General features: G+C 37.5%; 2 protein-coding genes and 1 long non-coding RNA gene across 3 annotated transcripts; 1 reads left to right on the top strand and 2 right to left on the bottom strand.

The window, feature by feature from the left end:
• Positions 1–984: 984 nt before the first annotated feature.
• On the bottom strand, positions 985–11,994 carry LOC129377661 (testisin-like). Its single transcript, XM_055057766.1, has 6 exons — positions 11,902–11,994; positions 11,695–11,715; positions 11,452–11,608; positions 2,936–3,207; positions 2,123–2,268; positions 985–1,487 (listed from the first exon to the last, which is right to left on the bottom strand). The coding sequence occupies exons 1-6, from the start codon at positions 11,954–11,956 to the stop codon at positions 1,242–1,244; spliced, it is 897 nt and encodes a 298-aa protein (XP_054913741.1). The 5' UTR covers positions 11,957–11,994; the 3' UTR covers positions 985–1,241.
• Positions 11,995–13,536: 1,542 nt separating this feature from the next.
• Positions 13,537–16,152, top strand: LOC129377663 (uncharacterized). The gene is made up of 4 exons (XR_008607956.1): positions 13,537–13,698; positions 14,652–14,735; positions 15,311–15,401; positions 15,565–16,152. It is a non-coding gene; the product is annotated as an uncharacterized LOC129377663 (long non-coding RNA).
• Positions 16,153–21,153: 5,001 nt separating this feature from the next.
• vkorc1 (vitamin K epoxide reductase complex, subunit 1) lies at positions 21,154–24,024 on the bottom strand. Its single transcript, XM_055057773.1, has 4 exons — positions 24,020–24,024; positions 23,089–23,379; positions 21,600–21,709; positions 21,154–21,465 (listed from the first exon to the last, which is right to left on the bottom strand). The coding sequence occupies exons 1-4, from the start codon at positions 24,022–24,024 to the stop codon at positions 21,254–21,256; spliced, it is 618 nt and encodes a 205-aa protein (XP_054913748.1). The 3' UTR covers positions 21,154–21,253.
• Positions 24,025–24,098: the final 74 nt, after the last annotated feature.

Below are 24,098 nucleotides of genomic sequence, written 5' to 3'. Positions count from 1 at the left end.
ATCTCAGCAAAGGTATAAAAATCCTCCACTGTTCTCTTCTGCTCTGCAGAGAGCAGTTTGACTGACAGACTGGACCACAAAGTCTGTTAACAATAGTCTGTTTCCAACTCAGCATCTTTGTTGCTACATTTATCAACATTTCAGACAAAGAAAAATTGGTATCGGCAAAAATCGGAATCAGCAGGTCAGAAATGTTAAAGACTGATTATCTGTGATCGACCAGAAAACTGCAAGCCCAAGTGATTTAATAAATGTTTGTATTGTATTATCTAAAAAATTACCAAGTTGCTCCAATAGTATTTTTCCAATATCTCTTTCTGCATATATATATATATTTTTTTTTTTCTTGGGAACAAAAATGTACAAAACAGAACCAATGACCACTGTTCATCGCAGAAAATAGTATCATTTAAAATAAAAAAACAGGAAAGAAAAGTAAAAATAAAAAACATAAATAAGAAAAAGAAAAAAAAATGATTATGAACTCCTGTCCTGAATATGTAGACGGGGGTTTTGTGAGACCAGCAGTGTGCAAACTCTTTTATTTGTTGTTCTATATCAACAAACCTCACCAAGCAGATATTCATAAAACTATTTGACATTATAACAGTTCGCCAAACGCAACCTGTTTAATAAGAATTTGAGACTGAAGTTAAACTTCTCCTCTAAATATTCAACAATTCATTTCTGTTGGTCTATCGCACAGAATCCAAATGCACAATCTATTTATTTTATTATCTAATCACTGTTACACCTGCAAACTTTTTTATTTCAGTTGATTGTGCATTAATCTCCTCCTGGTCCATGATATCGGATACATCACAGATTACAGAGCAACAAGTCAGTGTTGAATGTTATTTTAAGACTAAAATGACAAAATAAATTATTTGAAAATTAATAGATTCCTTTAGGTTTTATTTTCATGAAGTGACCAAAATATGTTTTTTCAGTTTACACCAAAGTGCAACAGAATATGCAACACAGTTATAATTGCATTAGATTATCTTTATTAACAAAACTTTTAATTTATAACAACCTCATAAGTTCATTTATTGTGTGGGAAAGATATAGATATGAAGAAATTACAGTAATAACAGAAGAGCAAACAAGTAAATATTAAAATCAAACATTTAAAATGTTTTTCCTTAAATATTAATTACTATTTTGTTGTTTTTCTACCATTTTTGTTGTAAGAAAATATGGATGAAAGGGTTTCGGGTGGAATCTGAGGTTAAGTTTCATCACTTGGTGACAGGCAGCCGGCGCTGGCAGGAGAAGCTGCTGTCTGGATCCGATCCTCTGGAGGCGAACTCGATAAAGCCCGGTTTGTTAAATCTGATGTGGGCGTTTATCCAGGACTGGTACCGGGACACTCTGGTGTAAACGCCGGGCAGGTTGGGCCGAGCGCAGCCCACGCCAAAACTCACAACTCCAGACTGGATCCAGCGTGAGCTCTGCTTGCTGACCATCGGACCTCCTGAGTCTCCCTGAACGGCAGAAGGGAACAAGTAGTATTTTATTATTGTCTCTCCAGGCTGCTTGTGTCATATTGACATACTGATATATCATATTGACATACTGATATATCAAAATTAGGTACTTCATCATTTCTAGGTTACACTCTGCCTGTAACATACCTGCTATTATTAGCTTTCACTGCAAAAACACAAAATTTCTCAAGTATTTTTATTCTAAATTTGTAGTGCAAACGTTTTAGTGCACATGAAACAGGACAAAAGGAAATTATAAGTAACTTTTTAGCAATATGTAAGTTTGACTTAGGTAAATAAGTTCTCAATATTGTTAAAAAACAAATGATTCCACTGGCAGATAATTTCACTTATAATATGGGAAAAAACTCTCATATCTTTCTAAAAGGTTATGTGTAAGTTAGTTTTGTCTGATTTCAAGATAACTGAATATTTATACTAGAAACCAGACAAAAATACTTGGTAATTGTGTTTTTTGCAGTGTACATGATGCTGGTATTATTATTTGTCTTGATTTTAACTTCAAGCCAAGATGCTCTAATTGATTTGCATTTGAAATGCAGAGTGGTATTTATTGTAAGTGCAACATATTAAAGAAAGATCTGCAGACGAATTTACAGTCTATCACCTACCTGACAAGAGTCTTTTCCTCCTGAAAGAACTCCAGCACAGATCATGTTGTCTGTGATCTTTGATCTTTCCAGCAAACACTTGCACTGTCTGTTCCCAATGACAGGCACCTTCACTTCCTGAAGGGTTTGAGGTTCAGGTAGAGATTCTGTGGAGGTTTACATCGCTGACATTAACACACAACAATATGTACGCTGCAACATTAACTCTGCCATAACTTTAAATCCAAATAAGCTGCTGCTGGCCACAACCACCAACTCAACATGTACACTCACACATACTCGAAAAGCAGAAGTGGAGCCTCCTGTGCAACCAACAAGAATGCAACAAGTGGTTCCTGGATGGTAAGTCAACAACAAAGCACTTGTCTTTCCCAGCAGCCATTGTAAAGTACTCTACAGTGATAAAATCAGCTGACCAAATGTGTTGGAGCTCTGTTTACGTTGCTAGGTAACAGGCTGTGTCGCTAGGTAACGGTACAATTACTGTTGACTGTGACTCAACAATGGGGAGATTTTTCAAACGGCTTATTTAAAAACATTGACTCAGTGTTTTACTTAATAATTTGAGTTGAAACCCAAATGGAAACATAAAAATGAGGAAAAAGTAAATATTGCACAACAGATCCTCTGTAATCACTGAATCTGATTGGGTAGGAAAAAAGACTGGATGAAGCTAAAGTGGTAAATCGAAACAAAATGAACTTTTTTTCATGGTCGTCTCAAAACAACAGGAGATAATTTACCCACTCAATAAAAGCACTAAAAGTTCAGTTTGTGTGGGTCAGGATGAGGGTCGTGTCAGGTGAGTCTCACCTCCTTCTCCTACGTTTCCCCAGCCGGTGACCCAGCTGTCGGTGCCGTTGTTGAACCGGCTGCCACTCGCAGCCAAACACACCGGTCTGATGTACTGTGTGAACTTCACCGGTGAGGAGAGTCTGAGCAACGCAATGTCGTTGTCGATGGGGGAGGGATTGAACTTGGGGTGTACGATGATTCTTCCAACGTTCCTTCTCACTCCGGTTCTCATCTGTGTGTCGCTCAGATTCTGCTGCCCCAGAACCACCGTCCACATGGACGGAGTTGTTCTACAGGGGAAAAAACAAGGAATTTATTTCATCACAAAAAATTATGACAATATTTTCAACTTCTTATAGTTGGACTCAGACCTGGACGTTCAGAGTCACATAAAGACAGTTACAAAGTCGGCCTTCTATCACCTGAGTTTCGTTCAATCAAAACTAAACCTCCACCTGTTCAGAGTTGCTTCTATTCAATAAATGGAACATTAACAGTGTAAAACATTTGTGAAGCATTTAGTTCTGTTTACTAGTTTTACTCTTTAAGTCAAATAAATTTAGTGAGGTTTAGATTTTGAACCTTTTCTTGCATATTGTGAAATAATTATTTAGCTTAAATTGCAGCATTAAGTTAAAACTCACAATTCAAGATTAATTAAAAACAATGTTTAGACAATTTACTCTTGTTGTTAAATCAACTTCATGAACTTTAATTAATGAGTTAAAACCAAAACAATTTTCTTGTTGACTTAAATTGCATTTTCAAGTTAAACCAACTTAAATGTTTTACAGATAAACTAAATAGACTTTTACATTTTTCTTTACAAATAACCCAGTTGAGAATAAATGTAAGCTGTTGACATAGAATTTTAAGTTAGCACAATACTGCACAGGATAGCTATGACACATATAAAATATAACATAGAAAGTTAAAGTACACTCTAGGTTCATATAAATTTAGATGAAACTAAAAACAACGGCTCAATCTCTGAAACGCAGATAAATTCTTAAAAGGAGGATCAGACAGAAGAAACAGAAAACGTAGGCCTAGACTCCTTGGATCTTGAGATAAGGAGCCTGTATGCCAGGCAATTAACAAATTCCTGAGCATGGTTCAAAAGTTCACTAGGATCTTAAAACTTTTTATAAATAATTTTATCTATATTAGAATTAACTATATTTCTTTAAGCATGTTTTTAATTAGTTACTTATTAGATCCAACTTATAGTCATTATTTAGCATTACATTGTGTGCAAGCTTGGTTAAATACAAACTACTTTCTTGTGGAAACAGCTTGGGGAAGAGATAGCGCTGCAGCTGCACTCTATATTAAACTGGACAGCGGCAGGTACGAAAAGAGCCGGGCCATATATCTGCCTTTGGGGCTCTTGAGCAGGAGGTAATAAAATTATTAAGACACACAAAGGAAAAGAACACACCTTCGTCCGGTCCTTTTTCTCTGTGTCTCTGTGTGTGTGCAGTGGAGACTTGTTTGTTTGTGTTAGCCTGTGGAGCGCAGCTGGAACGTTGCGGAGTGATCTGCAGCGCGGCTATCCCCGCGGACTGATCTTTGTTAGTGTGTGATCTCTTTGTGTTGTTTTGTTTCTTCTTATTCTACTGAACCATTAGATAAGCTGGTTACACACCCGTAGTTGGCAGTGGCGCGCCTCAACCACACTCGACGGAGTGTGGATTTAGCTAGGTTGGTTCGACCTGAGATTTTACTACACTCAAACGAAGCCTGTGAGTTGGGGTGTGAGACAGGAAGAGGCCTGAATCGACCTTGGAGTTTTGGTTCGCTCCGAAAGCAGCTGATTATTTGCAGGGCTTATGAGAATTGGCTACGGTTGTATCACCACGTTCCAGTTTAGTTCTGGATCGAAAGGACCTCCAGATTTAAAAGTTGAATCACTTAAGCTATTGCCCGAGCTTGAAAGGACTTATGCTAAATTGGGAGACGGTCCTTCCGCAGCAACTAGTGCTGAAAATGAAAGTGATGTGCAGTAAAGTGCAAGAGACAGACATTGGGCCCCAAAGAATTAAACTCTTCTGTTATCGATAACAATAGGGACTTTCCTTTTGCTTTCTTATCTTTCTTAATTTTCCTCGTTTGTCTCTGTGTGTTGATGTTATTTTGATTTTTTCCTGTGTGTTGACCACCTTGTCTGTTCGTGTGTTTTCGCTGTTTTTTGTCTGTTTGTGTTGTTTCGCCGGCGTGTCTTTGTGTTTTTGTCTTTGTTTATGTCAGTACGTTATCTGTTTGTGTCGGAGTGACTGAGTTGTTGTTTGTCTGTGTGTTCGTTGTGCGTGGTCGTGTGTGTGTCGCAGTTGTCTGTGTGTGTTGTACGGCTCTCTGTATGTTATTGTGTGTATGTGAGACGGCGTTTGCAGCTGCTGAGTGAGTGTTGTTTTGCCGCGGTTTGTGCTTATGTACTATTTGAGAACTAATTATGAATACTCTCTAATATTAATAATACTGATGATATAATTTTTATCAGGCTATGTGCTTATGGCGGTTGATTTTAATATAACGTGTTAGCTTGTTGGTCTGCTTCTGTCTCGTGGCTTACGGTACAGGCGCATGTACGGAGCTACATTAGCATTTAATCCAGCAGTTGGTTTGTTACGTTTGATGTGACTCCGGCTCGCTTTACAGTTCTCATGGCAGATGTAGTTCGTCAATAAAGTGATGTTGTCATTTTGATTGTCTTACACGTAGGCAGGTCGTTGGTTGTTACACATTGTGTCTGCAGAACAACTGCTGGCTAATTTTTTCCCTGGACAGCTGCGTCTGTGAGTTTACAGGAGGCGACACAGGGCAGAAAGTTGTGGACCCGTTTTGGTGAGTTGGCCAGACATTGAACACTTCTTTATACAATGATTGTTATCTGTGACTTTTATGGGGAACCGGTGAGTTGTAGTAATAATGCTAAATTAAAAGCGGTGTCTGAGGTTTTGTCGCACCTCAGTCTACTCCATTCTCTGCAGTGCTGGCCTCTATTTTGGTTGTTGATTAGAGTTTACAGGTAGGACCAGTTTGCAGGGTCATTTTTTGTTTTTTCTCTCTCCTGCATAAATGTTTACTAAGTAAATGTGTTGGTAGCTTTTCTATGGTGATTAGAATTAAGCCTGTTGATTTGTATAGATCGGATTACAAGTGTTTTGCCTAGTTCCACCTCTTAACAAAAAAAGAAAAAAAAAAAAAAAAAAAGAGGTGTGATTGTCTGTGGATAGGATTGGATTACATTACACCAGTATTAAAATCCCTTCACTGGCTCCCTGTGGCTCAAAGAATATATTTTACAATACTGTTGTTAGTTTACATATCACTGACCGGTTTAGCACCACAATACATCTGAAGATCTGCTGTTGTTGTATCAACTTTCCAGACTCTTAGGTTCTGATTCTGGTTCTGATTTTGCAGAGCCAGAACCAAGAGAGGGAAGCAGCTTTCAGCATCTGTGCACAAACATTTGGAAGTTAAATTAGTGGGTGGTTTTGTTTCGCAGGGCCTATTTTCACACGTCATAGTCTGGTGCGGTGTCATATTGCAAATCTAATGAATGAAAATATATAAAGTACTTGTATAATGACTAAAATATTAGACTCTTGGCTGTCAGACTATTAGGCTGTCCCGTTTCTTAGATGTGTCTCCTTTGTCACACTGATTATCAGTCACACCTCTAGAGAACAGATGTGAAACTTTGTTTTGGTGTTGTTCCGTTCAAATAGGAAAGTTTGTCTTTTTGGACTTTAATACTGGTGCTGTGTTGTGGATTAATGTCTTTTATTTACTTATGAGGGATTTAAATTTGATTTGGGAATTTCAGATTTTTAGGTTGGACGCTTTCAACTAAATTTTTATGATTTTGCATTAAGCGCTAAATCTTCCGTTTTTTTTTTCCCCTGACCACACACATTTTTACTTAGTTTTGGCTGTTTTGGATGCGGACCTGGGGAATTTATTTTCTCTTTTGCCGCTCCGGGTGTTATTTCTAAATTTTTGTAGGACATTTACATACATCCCTATATGTTTTTATATGAGGCCATAGAGTTGTGGAAGGCATAATGTTTTTTCTGATAAACTATAAACTATATTTTTATCTAATTTGTAGGAGCATTTTTGACTGGATGTGCTGCCTGTTGTTCCTCCCTCCGTGTCTATATTTGATAACACAAAATTCAGATTTGACTGGTGGTGATGATGATTAATGGGGAATAATTTGTTGCATAATTTGCATATTTTCAGTCTATGGAGAGTAACTGGGTGGAAAAGGGGGACTTCACTAGCGATTGCTTCAGCTCCAGTTAGTGGATGCTTGGTATTCAGTGCATAAACAAAACAAAATATTACTTGTGGGTGTGGCCATGGTGGCTGCTGCTCTTACACTGTCTATTTTTCACTCAGGCTCCTGTTGCAGCCACACGCTCTGGTCCCCGTATGTACTCTCCGAATTGGCAGACTGCAGTTTCAGGTTGGCATGGCAGTCGCAGGCAGATGCCCGGATGGTCAGGTGTCAGGTAAAGGGGTGGATGGAGGACGAGTGTGCGCTTCAACACTTGTCATTGCCGTGGCGAGGAGGGACATTGAGCTCTGCAGTGTCCCCATGGACCGTCATCATCTGCTGAAAGACGATGTGTTGTGTGTCCTGCTTCCTGCACACCCCCACATGCTGCAGTGGTCTCAGGACATGGTGGACTTTGACCTCACAGTTCAGTTTATGAACACACCCCACAGAGACTTGTGGAGGAGGGATTGATGGGAGAACTCCTGATCAGCATGAGAGTTATTGGACATTTGTTGTCATTTTTGGTGGATGCTGGAGCCACCTCTATGAACACTGTGATGCCTTCGACATGCATTCTGCTGTGACTGTATATTCTGCGACTTGCACTGCTGAACTGTTTTTGCTGCAGCCGCTGGAGGAACACCCCTCTGGAAACCCTCGACCCAGGCACTTACACCTACGGGCAGAAGTCTGACCTGTCTCATGTCATTCTGTTTTTAGGATCTAGCCAGTCTGAATGGTATCAGGAGCAATTTGAGGGAACATTTAGTTGGCAGGGGCTAGACAGTGGTTTCTCAGGTTATTTTGTGGCACCAGAGAGTGTTGCTGCCGCAGTTTGTCTGACTATGGTACAATTGGTTTAACATGCAGGACGAAGCAGTAACACATGTTTCTTTGGTTCTGTAACACAGCAATACAGTTCAGGACTTAGGTGGTGTGGTAAAATGCCTTTTATATGTTTTGAATTTGAACATTATAGTTTCTCCTCCTCTATTTTTCTCTCCATCGACTGACACGTATAAAATATAACAACAAGAATTGTCTGTGTACACACTGGTTTTGGGACGTCTTTTGCTCCCTGGTTATCACAGTCTGTTTGACATCACACCAATCACATTTGGTTTTACAACCTCTCCTCCCATTTGATTTACAGCAATTTCTGGAGACAGGAAGATAGGACAACTGGCAGAACACATGATTTGTAGAAGACTGTTTTGACTTTGGTAACCTTGTAGTGCCGGTCAGTTTAGTTTTTCTCTTGCCAGGGTTGTAGAGATGTGTTTTCTTTTCCTTACACAAGGTGACCGTTTGTGGTATGTACTTCTCCCACAGACGTTTGTTTTCTTTTTTATTTAGGAATGTTTAATTGGGTTTTGTAATGGTACTTGGCTAGTTGTCTATTTTTCAGTAGATGTGATTTTGATTTAGTGTGTTGATAATCTCCTGCTATCTGCTGCTGCATATTTGGCTGCACCTCATTATAATTTGCCGTTTAATTTGGATTTTTCTATAACAGAACTGATGTTCTTAGCAGTTCTGTTTCAGAAAAAGGGGGAGAGCAGATAATTCTCCAGTAAAACATGAGATTGAAATGAGAGAACTGGAGAAAGCATTGCTTCTGTGATGATTCATGCAAGGACTGTTGATGCTTAGATATAAAAGTTTGTAAATGGTAAGTATTGCGATTGAATAGGTGGAACAGAACCACTTGGTAAAATCATTTAACATCAACAGAGTTTCGCCAGAAGAACTATCTATGGGGAAGGCAAGCAGAGCCATCATGAGATGACATCTAATTAAAGAGTATGTGCCATCCAGCCCGCACATATATACAAATATGCACATCAATAACTTATTTTTGCAGCTTAAACGGAGACGGTTCATTGTGGGTGCACATGTGTGTTTTTTGGTTGGCAGGCTTTCAAATCTATTTTCAGTCAGACATTTTCCCAGGATTTCTTTTGGAGTGTATTTTAATTACAACTTTATTTATTATATTCTTGTATTATACTTTAATAGTTTATTTTGAGTTAGAAGGAAGTGCTTAATTGATTAATTGTTTTGATACACTGAACAGATAGAAAATAAATGTCACTATAGTAATCTCTGGCCTTGGCCCATCATTTTTGGGTGTGGTGGCCCGAGTCATAAGAGAAACCGTCACAGGTCCGGTTGATAAGGTGATTCTCCCCGTAAATATGAGAATTAATGTTTTTCCAGGTAACACAGGGAACTAATGAGGTAGGTTTTCACAGGTAGGTATTGAGGTGTTTTGAAACCATTTCTCAGGATTTTTTTATATACAAGGAGTACAATTAACTGTCACAAGGATTTGATTACTTATTAGATTCCAGTGATGGATTCCAGGAACTAATGAGGTAGGTTGATGCTACATTTCAGGTATCAGGATCTCCAGGAAGTGGAACAAAATCCTGGGTTTGAATCATTTTATTTTTGGTACAATATATTATCCATAAGTTGCGGGCAAACGTGGGGATTGAATGGAACAAAATACAAAATTGGCTAAAATCTGTGCACAGACAAAATTTTAATGGGTAGTTGCAGTGCCTGTTATATTGCCTGTTGCTTTGTTGTCTGTTAGGATGTCCATTAATAAATTTACAGGGCTTTTCTCTTCGTACGAGCATGAGATCAGAAGATTTCCAGGGCCAGCTGTCAGAACTCCCAGATGGACAGGTAACCCTGTACATTTATCTCATAAAAGATTTTTTTTTTGATGGGTTACAGTTAATAGCAGCGGAGTTTGTGGAGTACCAGGGGTCACAGGAGAGGTCGGAGAAGAGATCTGCATCAGGATACACCTGGGTGAGGCTGAAGGTCATCAAAACGGCAGTGGTCTGAATCCTGCTTCACTGAGCTCTACCAAGTCATGGAGAGGACGTCCGAGCCCTCCGACTGACGGTGTGATGAGAGACCTGGTTGAATGTTTTTTACTGCTTTTAGGTGACAGGAAGTTTTTTGTGTTTTTGTGATTTTGTATTGATGTTATGTGATGTATGTTTTTCTTCTTTTTGATGTGACTGGGGGATCAAGTCTTGTTATTGTTTGGGGTTTTGTTTGTCGGGGGAATGTTAATCTTTCTGTTAAATCCTTATGTGTTTGCTCCCAGGTAAGTATGGTCATACTTTAGGTGATCTTTTTTTAAAGAGATCAAAAGGGGGAATGTTGACATAGAATTTTAAGTTAGCACAATACTGCACAGGATAGCTTTGACACATATAAAATATAACATAGAAAGTTAAAGTACACTCTAGGTTCATATAAATTTAGATGAAACTAAAAACAACGGCTCAATCTCTGAAACGCAGATAAATTCTTAAAAGGAGGATCAGACAGAAAAACAGAAAACGTAGGCCTAGACTCCTTGGATCTCTTGAGATAAGGAGCCTGTATGCCAGGCAATTAACAAATTCCTGAGCATGGTTCAAAAGTTCACTAGGATCTTAAAACTTTTTATAAATAATTTTATCTATATTAGAATTAACTATATTTCTTTAAGCATGTTTTTAATTAGTTACTTATTAGATCCAAACTTATAGTCATTATTTAGCATTACATTGTGTGCAAGCTTGGTTAAAAATACAAACTACTTTCTTGTGGAAACAGCTTGGGGAAGAGATAGCGCTGCAGCTGCACTCTATATCAAACTGGACAGCGGCAGGTACGAAAAGAGCCGGGCCATATATCTGCCTTTGGGGCTCTTGAGCAGGAGGTAATAAAATTAACATTAAGACAGCCCACACAAAGGAAAACACACTCCTAATGCATATATTTAAATGAGGAGAATATGCAGTCTATAAAAAATGGTTTGTTTCACAGCAGAAGTTGGAATCTCTTTGTGCTGGGTGAGAGTTTTCCCGGAGGATGCATCTTCTGTTAATTTGTTGTCTTTTTTACTCAGTTCTTTGTCTCTGTTTTGTAATGTCTTGGACTTTTGCTCTAGGTGAGAGGCTTATTGTAAAGTTCTTCTTGGATTGATTTTCTCTGGATAAAACTCTGAATATCTGAAGTCTGACGTCGTACGATTGCTCTTTTCTCTCTGCACACTTACACAGACACAGGAATTCGGGACTAAGAATTAATTAACGAGCTAAGATCAAGTTCTTCATCTTTTTAATTCTTAACAAAGCTTAAATCTTTTGTGACACGCTTCCTTTCACTTCAACCAGCAGCGTTTACAGATAAAAATCTTAACGAGAACTTTGTTTATCTTTGCACTTACCTAGAGACGCAGTGAGCTGCAGTCAGAACCCACTTTTTGTTGATCAGGGAGCCTGCGCACTTGAACGGGCCATAAAGCTTCACCTGCCAGGGCCAACTTCCAGGTGAGCCGTCCTGACCTCCAACTATTTTGAAGTTGGGAGAAGCTAAGCCACATTCTGAAACAAGAAATCAGTTCAGACAAGATTAGGACGCAAATCTTATTGCACTGGATACTTTAAAGAGGTTTTAGGTTTCTACCAACCATGAAGTTGTGCATCGGATCCTGGGAAACGGGACAAAAACATAAAACATTTCAGTTGATTTTCTTCAAGAAAACCCAGAGCATTAGAGCTGGAGCTCTAGATTTACACTAAAAGTATATTGTTTTTGTGATAAAATTGTATAGAATACCATTTTATTGTTAATAATAACAATCATAAGACAGAAAACAGAGAGAGTTTCCACCTACCTGCAAAGAAAAAGGCCACCAGAGCCAAGAGGTGCAGCAGAGTCTGTGCAGACATTGTGGAGGGAAGTGCAAAATCCGTGTCTGAAGCTCTTTAAATATCTTCCCCCGTCCTTCGCCTCTTCCTGCACTGTAAAAAAGGAACCTCAGGGGTTATCACATTAACAAAAGAATATCATGTACTGTTAACTAAATAATTGCATGTTTGAGCCAAAAACATGATACAATCATGTTGCATAATTAAGATATTCCACAACTTCAACGTTTATAAAATTGAATCATGTTGAGCGAACATGATTCATTATAGTCAGACCGATCCTATGCTGAAGACAACGAGTGAGATCACGCGATATCACGCAAGTTCACGCAAGATTACGGGATATCACGCGAGAATACGCGAGACAATCGGTTTTTTCTCGCAAATGGAATAAAATGTATTCAAGGTGAGATAACGTGATTCAATTACGTCAGCTAGATCTTCCGCCAAAAAAAAAAAGAACGTCGGGGCGTATTACATTAACAAAAAAATATAATGTACCTTTCACACAATAATGTTGGGTTTGAAACGAAAACGTGATAAAATCATGTTGGATAAACAAGATATTCCACGACTTCACATTTATAAAATTGAATCATGTTGAGCTAACATGATTCATTATAGTCAGACTGATATTGTGCTGACGACAACGAGTGAGATCACGGGATATCACGCGAGACAATCGGTTTTTTCTCTCAACTGGACTAACGTGATTGAATGACGTTATCTCAACTTGAATACATCTAATTCCTCAAGCTCTCAGGCCTCTACCAGAGGCCTGGGAGCTTGAGGGTCCTGCGCAGTATTTTATATATATATATATATATATATATATATATATATATATATATGCAACTTAGTATCTCTCATGGTATGAGGTCTTGCCTAAGGACCCAGACTGGATTCGAACCCTGCCCTCTCGGGTGATATACTGATGCCTTATGTATTGAGCTATCCAGTCAGCTTGAGCTATCCAGTCAGCTGAGCTATCCAGTCAGCTAGGAGCTAGCCAGAGCTAAGATCCTGTGGGACTTCCAGAACCAGACAGACAAAATGGTAATGGCGAACCAACCAGACATTGTCGTAGTGGATAAACATCAGAGGAAAGCCGTTGTGGTAGATGTAGCAATACTAAGTGATTGCAACATCAGGAAAAGGAGCACGAGAAACTGAAGAAATACCAGGGCCTCAGGGAAGAACTGGAGAGGGCCTGGAAGGTGAAGACCACACTGGTGCCTGTGGTCATCGGGGCCCTCGGGGCAGTAACCCCCAAACTAAAGCAGTGGCTACAACAGATCCCAGGAACAACATCAGACATCTCAGTCCAGAAATGTGCAGTCCTTGGCACAGCCAAGATACTGCAGGACCCTCAAGCTCCCAGGCCTCTGGTAGAGGACCCGAGCTCAGAGGATAAGAACCACCCGCGGTGGGTGAGAAGGGAATTTATATATATATATATATATATATATATATATATATATATATATGTGTGTGTGTGTGTGTGTGTGTGTGTGTGTGTGTGTGTGTGTGTGTTTTTTTATTTTATTCAATATCAATATTTGTCAAAGTTAATCTAATAAAAAAAAAAACACAGTGACGTCAGTTCCAAAGCGCTATTGTGTCAGACTCATCTCCCGCTGAAGAGGATCCAGCGACATCAAGAGATTACGGAAAATCACGCGAGATAACTGGCTTGCACCTTGTTGGGTTTTTTCAAGGGCAGAGGGGAGATTCCTGGCGTGCATCCACTTAATTTGAAGAAGGTAAGAGTCAAACTATTTTCATCTAAATCCATATAAAAATATGTAACTTAAAATTTCTCTACCATTTGCACCATTTTCTACTTGTTCCATACTTGTGTCACATTATTTCATGTTCTGTAGATTAAGTCGGTTAGGTTAAGGCAGATAGCTTTTTGTCTACATTTATCGCCGCACCATGTTAGGTACATTCTGTGCGAAAAAAGTCTGCAGAGCCATATGTAGTGTACAAAGCTGCTGCCAGAGACACAAATGGACCCCAGAAATGTCACAGTTTTGCTCCTCCTGAGCTCCCTGGAGGTTTAGTGGATTTTTAACACACGGATCTAACATCAGTCTATTTCTAACTATTTTAATTCTATTTCAGTAATGTTACTATGGAGGTAAATGTAGATACACACACTTGGTACCTTTCTATCATCATCGAGATTCTTAATTAATTATGGTAATAAAAAGTCCTACATTTCAGTCGGTGAAACCTGCAGAAAGCATTGCTTTCTGAGCTTTGTTAAATGTTCCTAAAATACCTGTTAGTTATGGATTTCTAGTATATTTTGTCAGGCTAAAACTCTCAATGGATTATCCATTATTACAGACTTGAGCTTTCTATTTTTTTTCTTTAAAATACATATTCCTCTGCTGTAAAAATGTTGGGGTTTTTTGGACTCTTCTTTGTTGTCCCCAAATAATTGTAGCTCAGAAACAATATTGAAGTTCATTGGTTTAATTTTGAAATGTTGATGTTTTTTGTGTTGATTGTTTGTGCTCATTTTGACCTATGTTACTATTGCTTTCTACCATGTTCAATTCACCACTGTTCTGCACATATGTGCTTGCATACAAGTGTCCAGTGGTTATATTCATGAGGCATTCAAGGGACTTGTACTAAAAGATACAACTCAGTTCAGTATGAATTGCATATTTTAATGGCTGAAAATATATCTGATCTCTTTCAGAACATCACCTGTCTGTAATCCACCTGCGTAAGTACTGGTCAAGGGGCTCATCGGCTATCAAGTTATAGATTTCAGTGGCTAATAGTAAGTTTTGCCAGATCTAAAGTGACTGAATGTAGTGTTAGAGAGCTTATAAAGCTAGGGTTCAGCTGAACATTTATTTGGCCAGTCTGTTTTATTTGTCTTTATTTGCGTGGGGATGTGGAAATGTAAGGAGTGTAGTCTCTCTCTGTCTCGTAGATATGACCTGTTAAAACATTTTACACTTAAACACCGGCATATGCGACGTTATCCATGCCCACACATAGACTGTCCATGTACTTGTAAGACATGGAATGCTTTGCATATTCATTTAAGTAGAAGGATATAGACTGTGTTGACCATTCTGTACTTTTCACATATTTCTTTGGTGATATATTCATGTCTTTATTTAAACATCTAACAGCTTCAGTTAGATGTTTAAATGAGATGTTAAACTCAATTTTAGTCATGGCATAATGAAGGGATACTAACAATTTTAAATATCTTTCAAATAGACTGCAAGCCACTGATCACTTTTGTTGTGACTTCCTTTGAATGTAGCTATGTTTTCAAGTGTGTGAACCTATACTGCTGGAGTTTTGAGATTGTTCTCATTGTTTTTTGATCTGCATATTTAGGAAGACACTGCTGAGGTCAGACGAGAGTGCATCCTCAAAGGTCTGTGTGTACCTAAATGAAGATCCAGAGAAGCTGGTGAGGGAGTACATGGTATGTTAAATTCTCTTTGTGTTTACAATAGAACTCCTAAGAGTTGTTAAAATACTTTCACCAACTAAGGTCCATGAGTGACTCAATCAATGTCAGTCTTAATTTATTTATTTAATTACATGTGAATTGTCTCCCCCCCAATACCCTTCCCTAACTCCCTTAGGACGTTGATGAATGTGCAGAAATGGCCAAAGCCGAGACTGTCCTCGGAATCGTCATTTGAGCAGAGGGTGCAGAGGCTGCCGATGCACATCTGGATGTTGGGATTGTCCTGGAGGAGGTGGAAGTTATGAACAGCTTGGGCAGTGTATCTTCTGCAATAGTGATGCTGCTGGGACTAATCTACGCACTAAACTTGAGCTACCCTCAAGTTTAGTGCGTTCAGCACTCAACTTGCTCAGTAACTCAAGCATACCTTTGAAGTAATACAGAAAATAATAATGAAATTGGATGGAAAGAACTTATCAAAGAAAGCACAAGTTCTCAATATGAAACTCGCTGCTAAGTTGAGTAAAGTTTCATATGGAAAATGAGTGTTTAAAGTCTGCAGTAGAAAAGATTTATATTGTTACAGTTCTCTAAGTTGAGCAACTATACTGACATGTTTTATGTTGTAAAGAATTGGCTGGGAAATGAAACTGTAACCTTTTTGTAGTTGTTTTTTTATTTCAATGTCCAACTCAGCTGTGTTTTGTGCTGTGTAAAAAAACGATGTATAATAATTCTGAAAATACAATTGTGTTGTACCTTTTCTAATTGTTGAGTGTTCTTCCTACACTTTCACCTAGTGCTATCTTAAAATGCTTGATTAACGCTTGAAAATATGTCTTTGAATTAACGTCATGAAATAATGGAAAGGATTTCCACATGATTAACTGTCTTTTAGCATGAAGCATATTTGTTGAGCTAACTTGCTTTTAGTGAGTTGGACCTACTGAATCAGGTAGTGTGAAGGTACCACTGTAAAATAAGGTGGTTTCAACTAGATTTACATTCATCTTAATGAAGTTACATCAATGATTTGGTCCTAAACATTGCAGATTAGTTGGGCGGGCTGTATTGCATTACACTGGGTCACGCTATAGTAACTGAGTTAAAGGAACCTTTAAAACATACATTGAGCCAACACATTTCATTTGAATTTGAATAACCATAATGAATGGAGTAGAGCCAACTCATTTGATTTACAATCATCCATTGCCTTACCATAATTCTGGTTAAGCCAACACATTTGGTTTAAATTAGAACAACCTTAATGAATTATGTTTTGCCAACTCATTTTATTTATATAAGAATAACCACAATATATTACGTTGAGCCAACATGTTTGATTTAGAATCACCCATTGAATCACCATTGTAACAAGTTGAGCCAACACATTTGCTTTACATTGGAATAATCTTAATAAATTAGGTTGACCTAACACATTTGCTTTAAATAGGTGTAACACAAGTACATGGTGCTGAAATAAAGCAAAGTAATCAGGTGGAAATCCTTTCCATAATTTTTTTATGTTCATCCAATGACTTATTTTTTTCAGTGATGTGTGATTCAACTCAAACACCAATCAACCAATTCCTCTTTCTAAGAATCATTTATGTTTCCTTCAAAGAACCGCCATGAAATAATGGCGTCAAAAATAAACGTTTCACTTTGTTCTTCCTAAAGGTTTTTACAGGGACTGAAATTCTGCTTGTGAAAGATAAACTTACAGCAGTAACTGTGTTAACTTTTTATTAAGAGTTGAATGAACTAGAGTTTTTAGGTTAGCACTTAAAAAACTGAAAAAAGAAAAAGACAAGAATGGGAATTATTTTCCAGAATACATTTGCTGGTGTAAATTTATTTTGACAATCATGCTGTAACTTTTCTGTCAGCAGAATTTGAGTTTGTTCAAACATGGTGATTTCAAATAATATAAAAACAACACAGAACTTTAGCATGATTTGTCTCATCTGAGTCCTTTTCACCAGTGTTTCACTGAGAAAGAACTCCCTATAATGAGCTCAGCAGCTCCACCAGGCGTTTGCTAATTGCTGCTGGCTAGTCTGAAGGAGCTGAACTAGAGAGTGTTGCTGTGATCAGAAGCTTTACTCAAGTAAATGTAACTAGTTACTATCCATTGTATGCTAAGATATTTGCACTAGAAATCAGATCAGAAACACTTGGTGAGACTTTGTTTTATGAGTAGACATTTTAGCAATTATTTTCTTTACTCTTTACTTGTTTTACTTTTACTTGATACCAACCATCACAGCTTTTCACTGAAACAAATGTCAAACTCACTCAGATCCAATTTTCTGATTTATTTGTAATGAATAGGATTCCCAAAACTCTGTATATTTGATTAATAACAGACATATGTTAATATTTCCCTCAAAACCAAAAGTTTACACACACAAACATTTCTGACTTTTAAAAATTTGATAGAGGAAGAAGACATGAATCCAAAAGCAACATATAAAGTGAAGTAACAGGAACAACCTGAGCTGATCAAAGTGCTTCACAACAATCACATCGCAGGTAGACAAATGATAAAACAGAAAATAAAATTAGGTATGGTAAAAATAATAAGACAATTAGCAGAAAATACCAGAGTTTTCAAATGCGCTCGGCAGAAAGAGTTTGACTTTTGGTGACTAACAGTGAAGTTAGAGGAAAAATCACAAAGCTGGAGCGTCAATAAATCAATATAACCACAAAGAAAGAACATTGTGTAGAAATATTTAATCCACAAAGCGAAAACTTGTGGATTAAATGTGTCTTGCATCTTCTGGGTCAAATTAGTCATACTTGTTTTTTTTTTTATTTCGATTTGGACATAAATTAAACTGTTTATTCTGATATGTTTGATCTTTAATTATCGTCAACAATCTGTGAGGTAAACATGAAAACCAGGTAGAGTCCACATGTCGTTCATCTTTTCTGTCATTTCTAAAGAAAGAAGCAGTAAAAAAGGTTAAGATGACACCAGGTAGTCCAGTCCTCTACCTCAGACTTCCTGGAGTGACGATGTGGTTGACTGTCAGTACCAGTCATTAGTTCTCATGAAAATTACAGCACTGATTGAATATTGTGTACTAAGATATAAATACAGTTGGAAGTGATTCATTTATAATGGAATTTTAATTTTATATGCAGAGAAATGACTAATTAGGGAAATTTAGTAACGCTGACGTTCAGGATGTGGCTTCTGTCCAGGGCGACACAAACCAAGGGATGGCACCATGCAAAACAATTAAAAATAAAAATCAAGAAATAAGTGCAACTGAGCAAGTTTTCTGTAGATAATCTGCATCTCCAGTCAAAGGGAGACACTTTAACACAACAAATGCTAACTTAAGCTGATGAAGGCTGAAGTTGGTATTTGATTCACAGCTAATGATTTTATGCTAAGCTAAAAAGTAATTTAAATTCATCTAGTTCATCAGATTATCTTGTTTTCTCTTTAAGTCATACAAATTGTCAGTTCATGAGCTTTAAAAGCAACATTACATGCAAATTTAATGGCTGTTTAAATTACACAATAATAAAACTTGATGCACTTTTTCTGTTTAGTAAAATCCTCAAAATATTTGATTGTATTGAAATGAAGCCTAGGCGTAAATTCAATTTGGAAGACTCCTTAACCTCACCAGCAGCTCCCAATCAGCCCACGCCATGCATTGCCTCGACTAATCATCGCCGGACCAATCAACGCCGGACCAAGCCGCGCCTCTTCCAATCATCAATCAAGCCCAAGCTAAAAGGATCTCCAGTCGAGGACTCCTCTGCTTGCCCGCCGAGCTCATCCCACCTCCTCCCCATCTCCACCTTTCCTCCGCCAGTTCTTCAAGGCCACATCCTTCTTCGACCTCCACCACCAGTGCCGGGTCCCGGGGGGACGGACGTTCCTATCAGCAGCGGGAACGCTCATCCGAGCTTATCGCAATCGCAGCTCGATGTCCTCAGCCGGGGCCCGAGCGCCAAAGACTCTAAATCATGCACGTTAAGTAACCCCTCTAATCGCTTCTCTCTCTCCGACTGAGTCTCTCCAGATTGAATTTTTATGATTGAAAGTGTCATTTTGAAAAAATCATGTCAAACAACATTAAGTTGAGGATGAAAAATATCACATTGCTGAAATAAAAATCAGCAGCCTCAGACATTGACAATAAATGATGTGGAATAAATAAAAAATAAAAGTTAAATAAATAAATAGGCAAAATAAAACAATGTGTACCATTTAGTCTAGCATTTTTTCTCAACAAAAAAGTCAAATATACATTTAAATATAAATAATAAGAGATCTGCAACAGTAAAAATAACTATGACAGAGACATCTACTTATGAGTTTCTGATTATTAAAGTTAAGTTTTTCAACAGAAGCGGAAAACATTTTTCTGTCAATTACTAAATGAGGGGGCATAATATGTGAATGTAATATTTTGCAAGGATTATAATTAGATTTAATGTATATGTTTAATCTGAAGAAAAGGCTGAGTTAATGGGAAAAGTACAAAACGACCAGAAATATCATGAACAAAGAGAATGAAAAGAATAACAAATTTTTATTTTACTTAAAAATGTTCATGAGTTGCACAGCACAGGGTTTATGAACTGTCTTATTTACATCACAGATTATTTAATCTTCATATTTCTAACTGATGATGATGATGATGATGATGACGTTTACAGCAGTGATTCTGGATTTATCATTTGAATAAGTCAGTTCATCAGGAAGCAGAAATAATGATTGTGACTCAACATCCAAATATACAATCAATTATGTGGAAAATTATTCATCTTTTGCCCCTTAATAGAAATTACTATGTTGGATGGAGCTGAATATAATTTGTAGCACATAAATAAAGACCAGTCAGTCTGTGGTATTTCATGTCTAATTTAAATACTCCTCATAAATGTTTACAGTGTTTTCATTTTGCTTTTTGTCACACCAAAATCTTTTAAGGGTTCAATAAAGGTTAGTAACAGGTCAAGATACAAAATATGGTTTTCAAATGAAGATTTTATGTGCGAAAAGAGGAAAAATTTATTTGAAAATATAATTTACCCTTTTTTAAAGTGATATGTTAGTTGTGATGAATCACATTTCTTGGTTGTGTTTCACTATTCACACCAGGAATGTGAATTCACTTACACATCTGTATTTATAAGAGTAAAATAATTTAAAAAGTCTGAAAAAAACATGAAAGGGGTTTCACAAATATAGAATACACAAACATAAGTTTTATTTAATGTTTATGTCTGAAATTATTAAATTATTTACAAAACTGGACAATTTTAGCCTAAAAAAATGTTGATCTCTGCAGAATGAATTTCCTATTCAAGTAAACAAAACCTACTTTAGACACTGAAACAAAACTATTTGTCTCCCTCTGCTGGTAAAACTGCGTAATTACACAAAGGATTCTCTGTCTTTACAAGATTTAAATCGTATCAAAACATAAAATGCTTAGAATAACATGTGAAATGTCATAAATAGAAAACCTAAATATATGCTTTATTTTTGTCTATTGCTAAAAGTAATAGATATTATAAAAAACGGAACTAGTTTGCCGTAAAACAAATGTTGAGGTCAGCAAGAAAACAAAACCTGCTTTTGCGACACTAAACCAAAACACGATATCTGTCTCCCTCTGCTGGTAGAACTAAGTAATTACGTCTTTTTAAGTTTAAAATCATTTCAAACCATAGTGTTTAGAAAAAACGTGTTTGTGCGTCACAAACAAAAAAAATGAATACATCAAAATATGTTTTATTTAATGTTTATTACTAAAATTATCAGAACATATAAAATACTTGAAGCAGTTTCTTCTAAAACAAATATTGCGCTCGACAGATTGCATTTGCTATCCAGTCTTTTCCTTCATTCCTTCGATTGCTTTCCGTCTCTTCAGGTTGGTGTAGAGCAGCGCGAAATTGACAACATACGTTGAGACACACACCATGCAGAAATCTCCCAGAATAAAGGCGAGAATAGATGCGAGATAAAGCGATCCGGCCACAGACACCCAGGAGCAGATGACCAAGGCCAGGGCTGTCTTTTTAGACACAGACAATCCTGCAGACAAGAAAAATGAGTTTATATGCAGAAACCAACCCCTATAATCTCACACGCAGGCCGAGCTATAACAAACAGAACGGTTAGCGTAAAATCTCTGCTCTATAATTTGCAGAGGACAATGGCGGACCTACCAAGGCCCATCTGCAGAGTGTAGAACAGGATGCCGAGGACGCTGTTGGGCTGGTTCAGAACGCTATCTTTGGCCACAAAGAGCTGGACCAAACCAAAACCACGTCCCCATCTGCCAAAAAGGAAAAAAGGCGGCAACATCAACAAAATAAAATGCTGGTTAAAAAACTGCTGTGTGGCAGAAGTATTGGTGTTCTTTTTTGTGTTTTGTCATATTACAATCATAAATTGTCATGCCTTGATCTGGGGTAATGGTTAAGTGGAAGGAAAAAAAGAAAATTAATCAATTAATCCTGGTGAATCGTCAAATAATTACTATTTGGAGTATAGACTCGGAAAAAATCAATTTGGTTCAAGAACAACACAGTCAGAGCAGTAATTAAGCCAAAACCGTACACAAATACATACATTTTAATTTGAGACAGAAAAAAAACACCTTTGTGTATAGATATTTTCTACCCAGAACTCCTCAAGCTTCATAAGTTTTTTAAATAAAATTAAAACTGCAGAATGTAACATTTATTGAAAAAAAACAACAAAACTCTTTACATATTTAGGTAGAAGAACAATAATGCTAACTAAAAACAACCAATCCGAGCCAGGAGGCGGGACTTAACGCTGTCAATCACAGTCTGGCGTGCCCCATGTTGTGAATGCTCATCAATAACGGCAGATAAACGGTTTTCCTGTAAAGACAAGGGCAGTAATTATCAGCAAGTACATGAGATTGATTGACAGCGCTAAGACCCTCCTCCTGGCTCTGTTTGGTTGTTTTTGGTCAGGAGTGCTGCATTTCATCTGTCACATGTTTGACATGTGATAGTTTATTTAAGAAGGAGGAAAAAGATTAGCACACAGCTAGTTTTTAATTTTAAACACTATACTACTCTGTGAAGACTTGGGACTGAGGAGGTTCACCTCTCAGCAGGACACCCACCCTAAACAAACAGCAGAACTAGGGCAGAGTGGTTAAAATCCAACCGTATTTTTGTGTTGTAACAGCCCAGTCAAAGTCCTGACACTCTACTTCTGAAATGATTTTGCGTAGCAGAATATGTAAAGCTGGTTTATCGGCTACAATGTCAAGAAAAGATTGTTGTAAAACGTATTTAATCAAGGCAGAATGAATACAAATGTACGCCACACTTTTACGATTTTAATGTATTGTAAAGATGCAAAAAACTGAGTGTCGTTTTCCTTCCATTTCACAAACAAAAACTTGTTTTTCTTTTAACATAAAATCCCCAAAAAGAAATAAAACATGTATTTGGTTGTTAATACTTTTCCAATAGCCAAAACAATCAGCTATATGCAGTTGAGTCAGAGAAGAACGTTCACTTTGTGGTTGCAAAAGTTCCCAAAGGAATGTCAAAAAAATTCAACACGTGGTAATAAAACCCTGACCCACAGGTATGCAAAGTTATGGTTTACCTGCTTCGTGGATTCTGCAGGTGTGATTTGAAAAACAACAGGTGTGAATCAGATTCCTACCTGGAGGTGAAAACCTTGGAGCAGCTCACAGACTCGCCCAGGTCGCACATCGCCCTGTAATCCGGGTCTCTCTCTCGGGAAATCTCCACATGAAGCGCGTAAACAGACAAAACCAAACCCAGAAGACCCAAAACGATGCGCGCCGTCGGCTCCCACCTCGGCAGCCCCGGAGCCGCCGCCATGAGCAAAACCTCCCCGAAACAATTGATATTTAAACTATAAACCGATTCTAACAGTTTCGGCCGTCGGAGTCCGTTTGCAAAGGGCGACGTGTTAAAACTCACATCCTCACTTCTGATTGGCTGGCTTCATCTTGTGTCCCGGTCTGCCATTGGACGGTTCATTCGGCCAAAAACCTTTTAACTTTTCATTACACAATATAAATTCATCTATTACAGCTCACTTTTATTGCTGTTGTAGTTTTTTTTTTAAATCTAACAGTGGGTGGAGCAATTTTAAACCATTCCGTTGTATTAAAAACCAATCAATTTTTTGTTTGTAATTGGTTGACTTGAGAATTTTGATTGTCTTGTTTTTCATTTGTGCAAAAACTTAAATAGATAAAATAAATTGGCATAAGGGAATAGGTTTTCACTAGGATTTAATTAAAGCGTTACCCCTAAATCAGCTAATAAATTATCTAAATAGATTATTTAAGCTTCTGTCTTGGTTTTTCTGTGCAAATTTTGATTTAGTGTACATTTGATTAGTTTAAGTCTCCCTGCATTTACAGTTTTTAATGCCCATTATTTGGACAGTTGTGTTAACAGAACATAAAAAAAGAATTATGAAGAAACAATGGACATGTCTTAGTTGTCAAATGTGCAGCCCGAGACTTATTTGTGGCCCTCCAAATAACATTGTGCGGCCTGTATTTCTTTCTTTCTTTCTTTTTATATATTTTTTCTTTCTAAAAAATATATACCATTACGTCATAATTGCCTGTATTTTTTTCGTAAAATGTGGAAAACGACGTCACCTCCCATGAATAAATAAACAAAATCACACAG

This window comes from Poeciliopsis prolifica, unplaced genomic scaffold (assembly GCF_027474105.1).
Source record: "Poeciliopsis prolifica strain line A6 unplaced genomic scaffold, Auburn_PproV2 SCAFFOLD049, whole genome shotgun sequence".
Lineage (NCBI taxonomy): Eukaryota > Metazoa > Chordata > Actinopteri > Cyprinodontiformes > Poeciliidae > Poeciliopsis > Poeciliopsis prolifica.
Note: the sequence above shows the minus strand (reverse complement) of the source record. Positions and strands in the feature narration are given on the sequence as shown.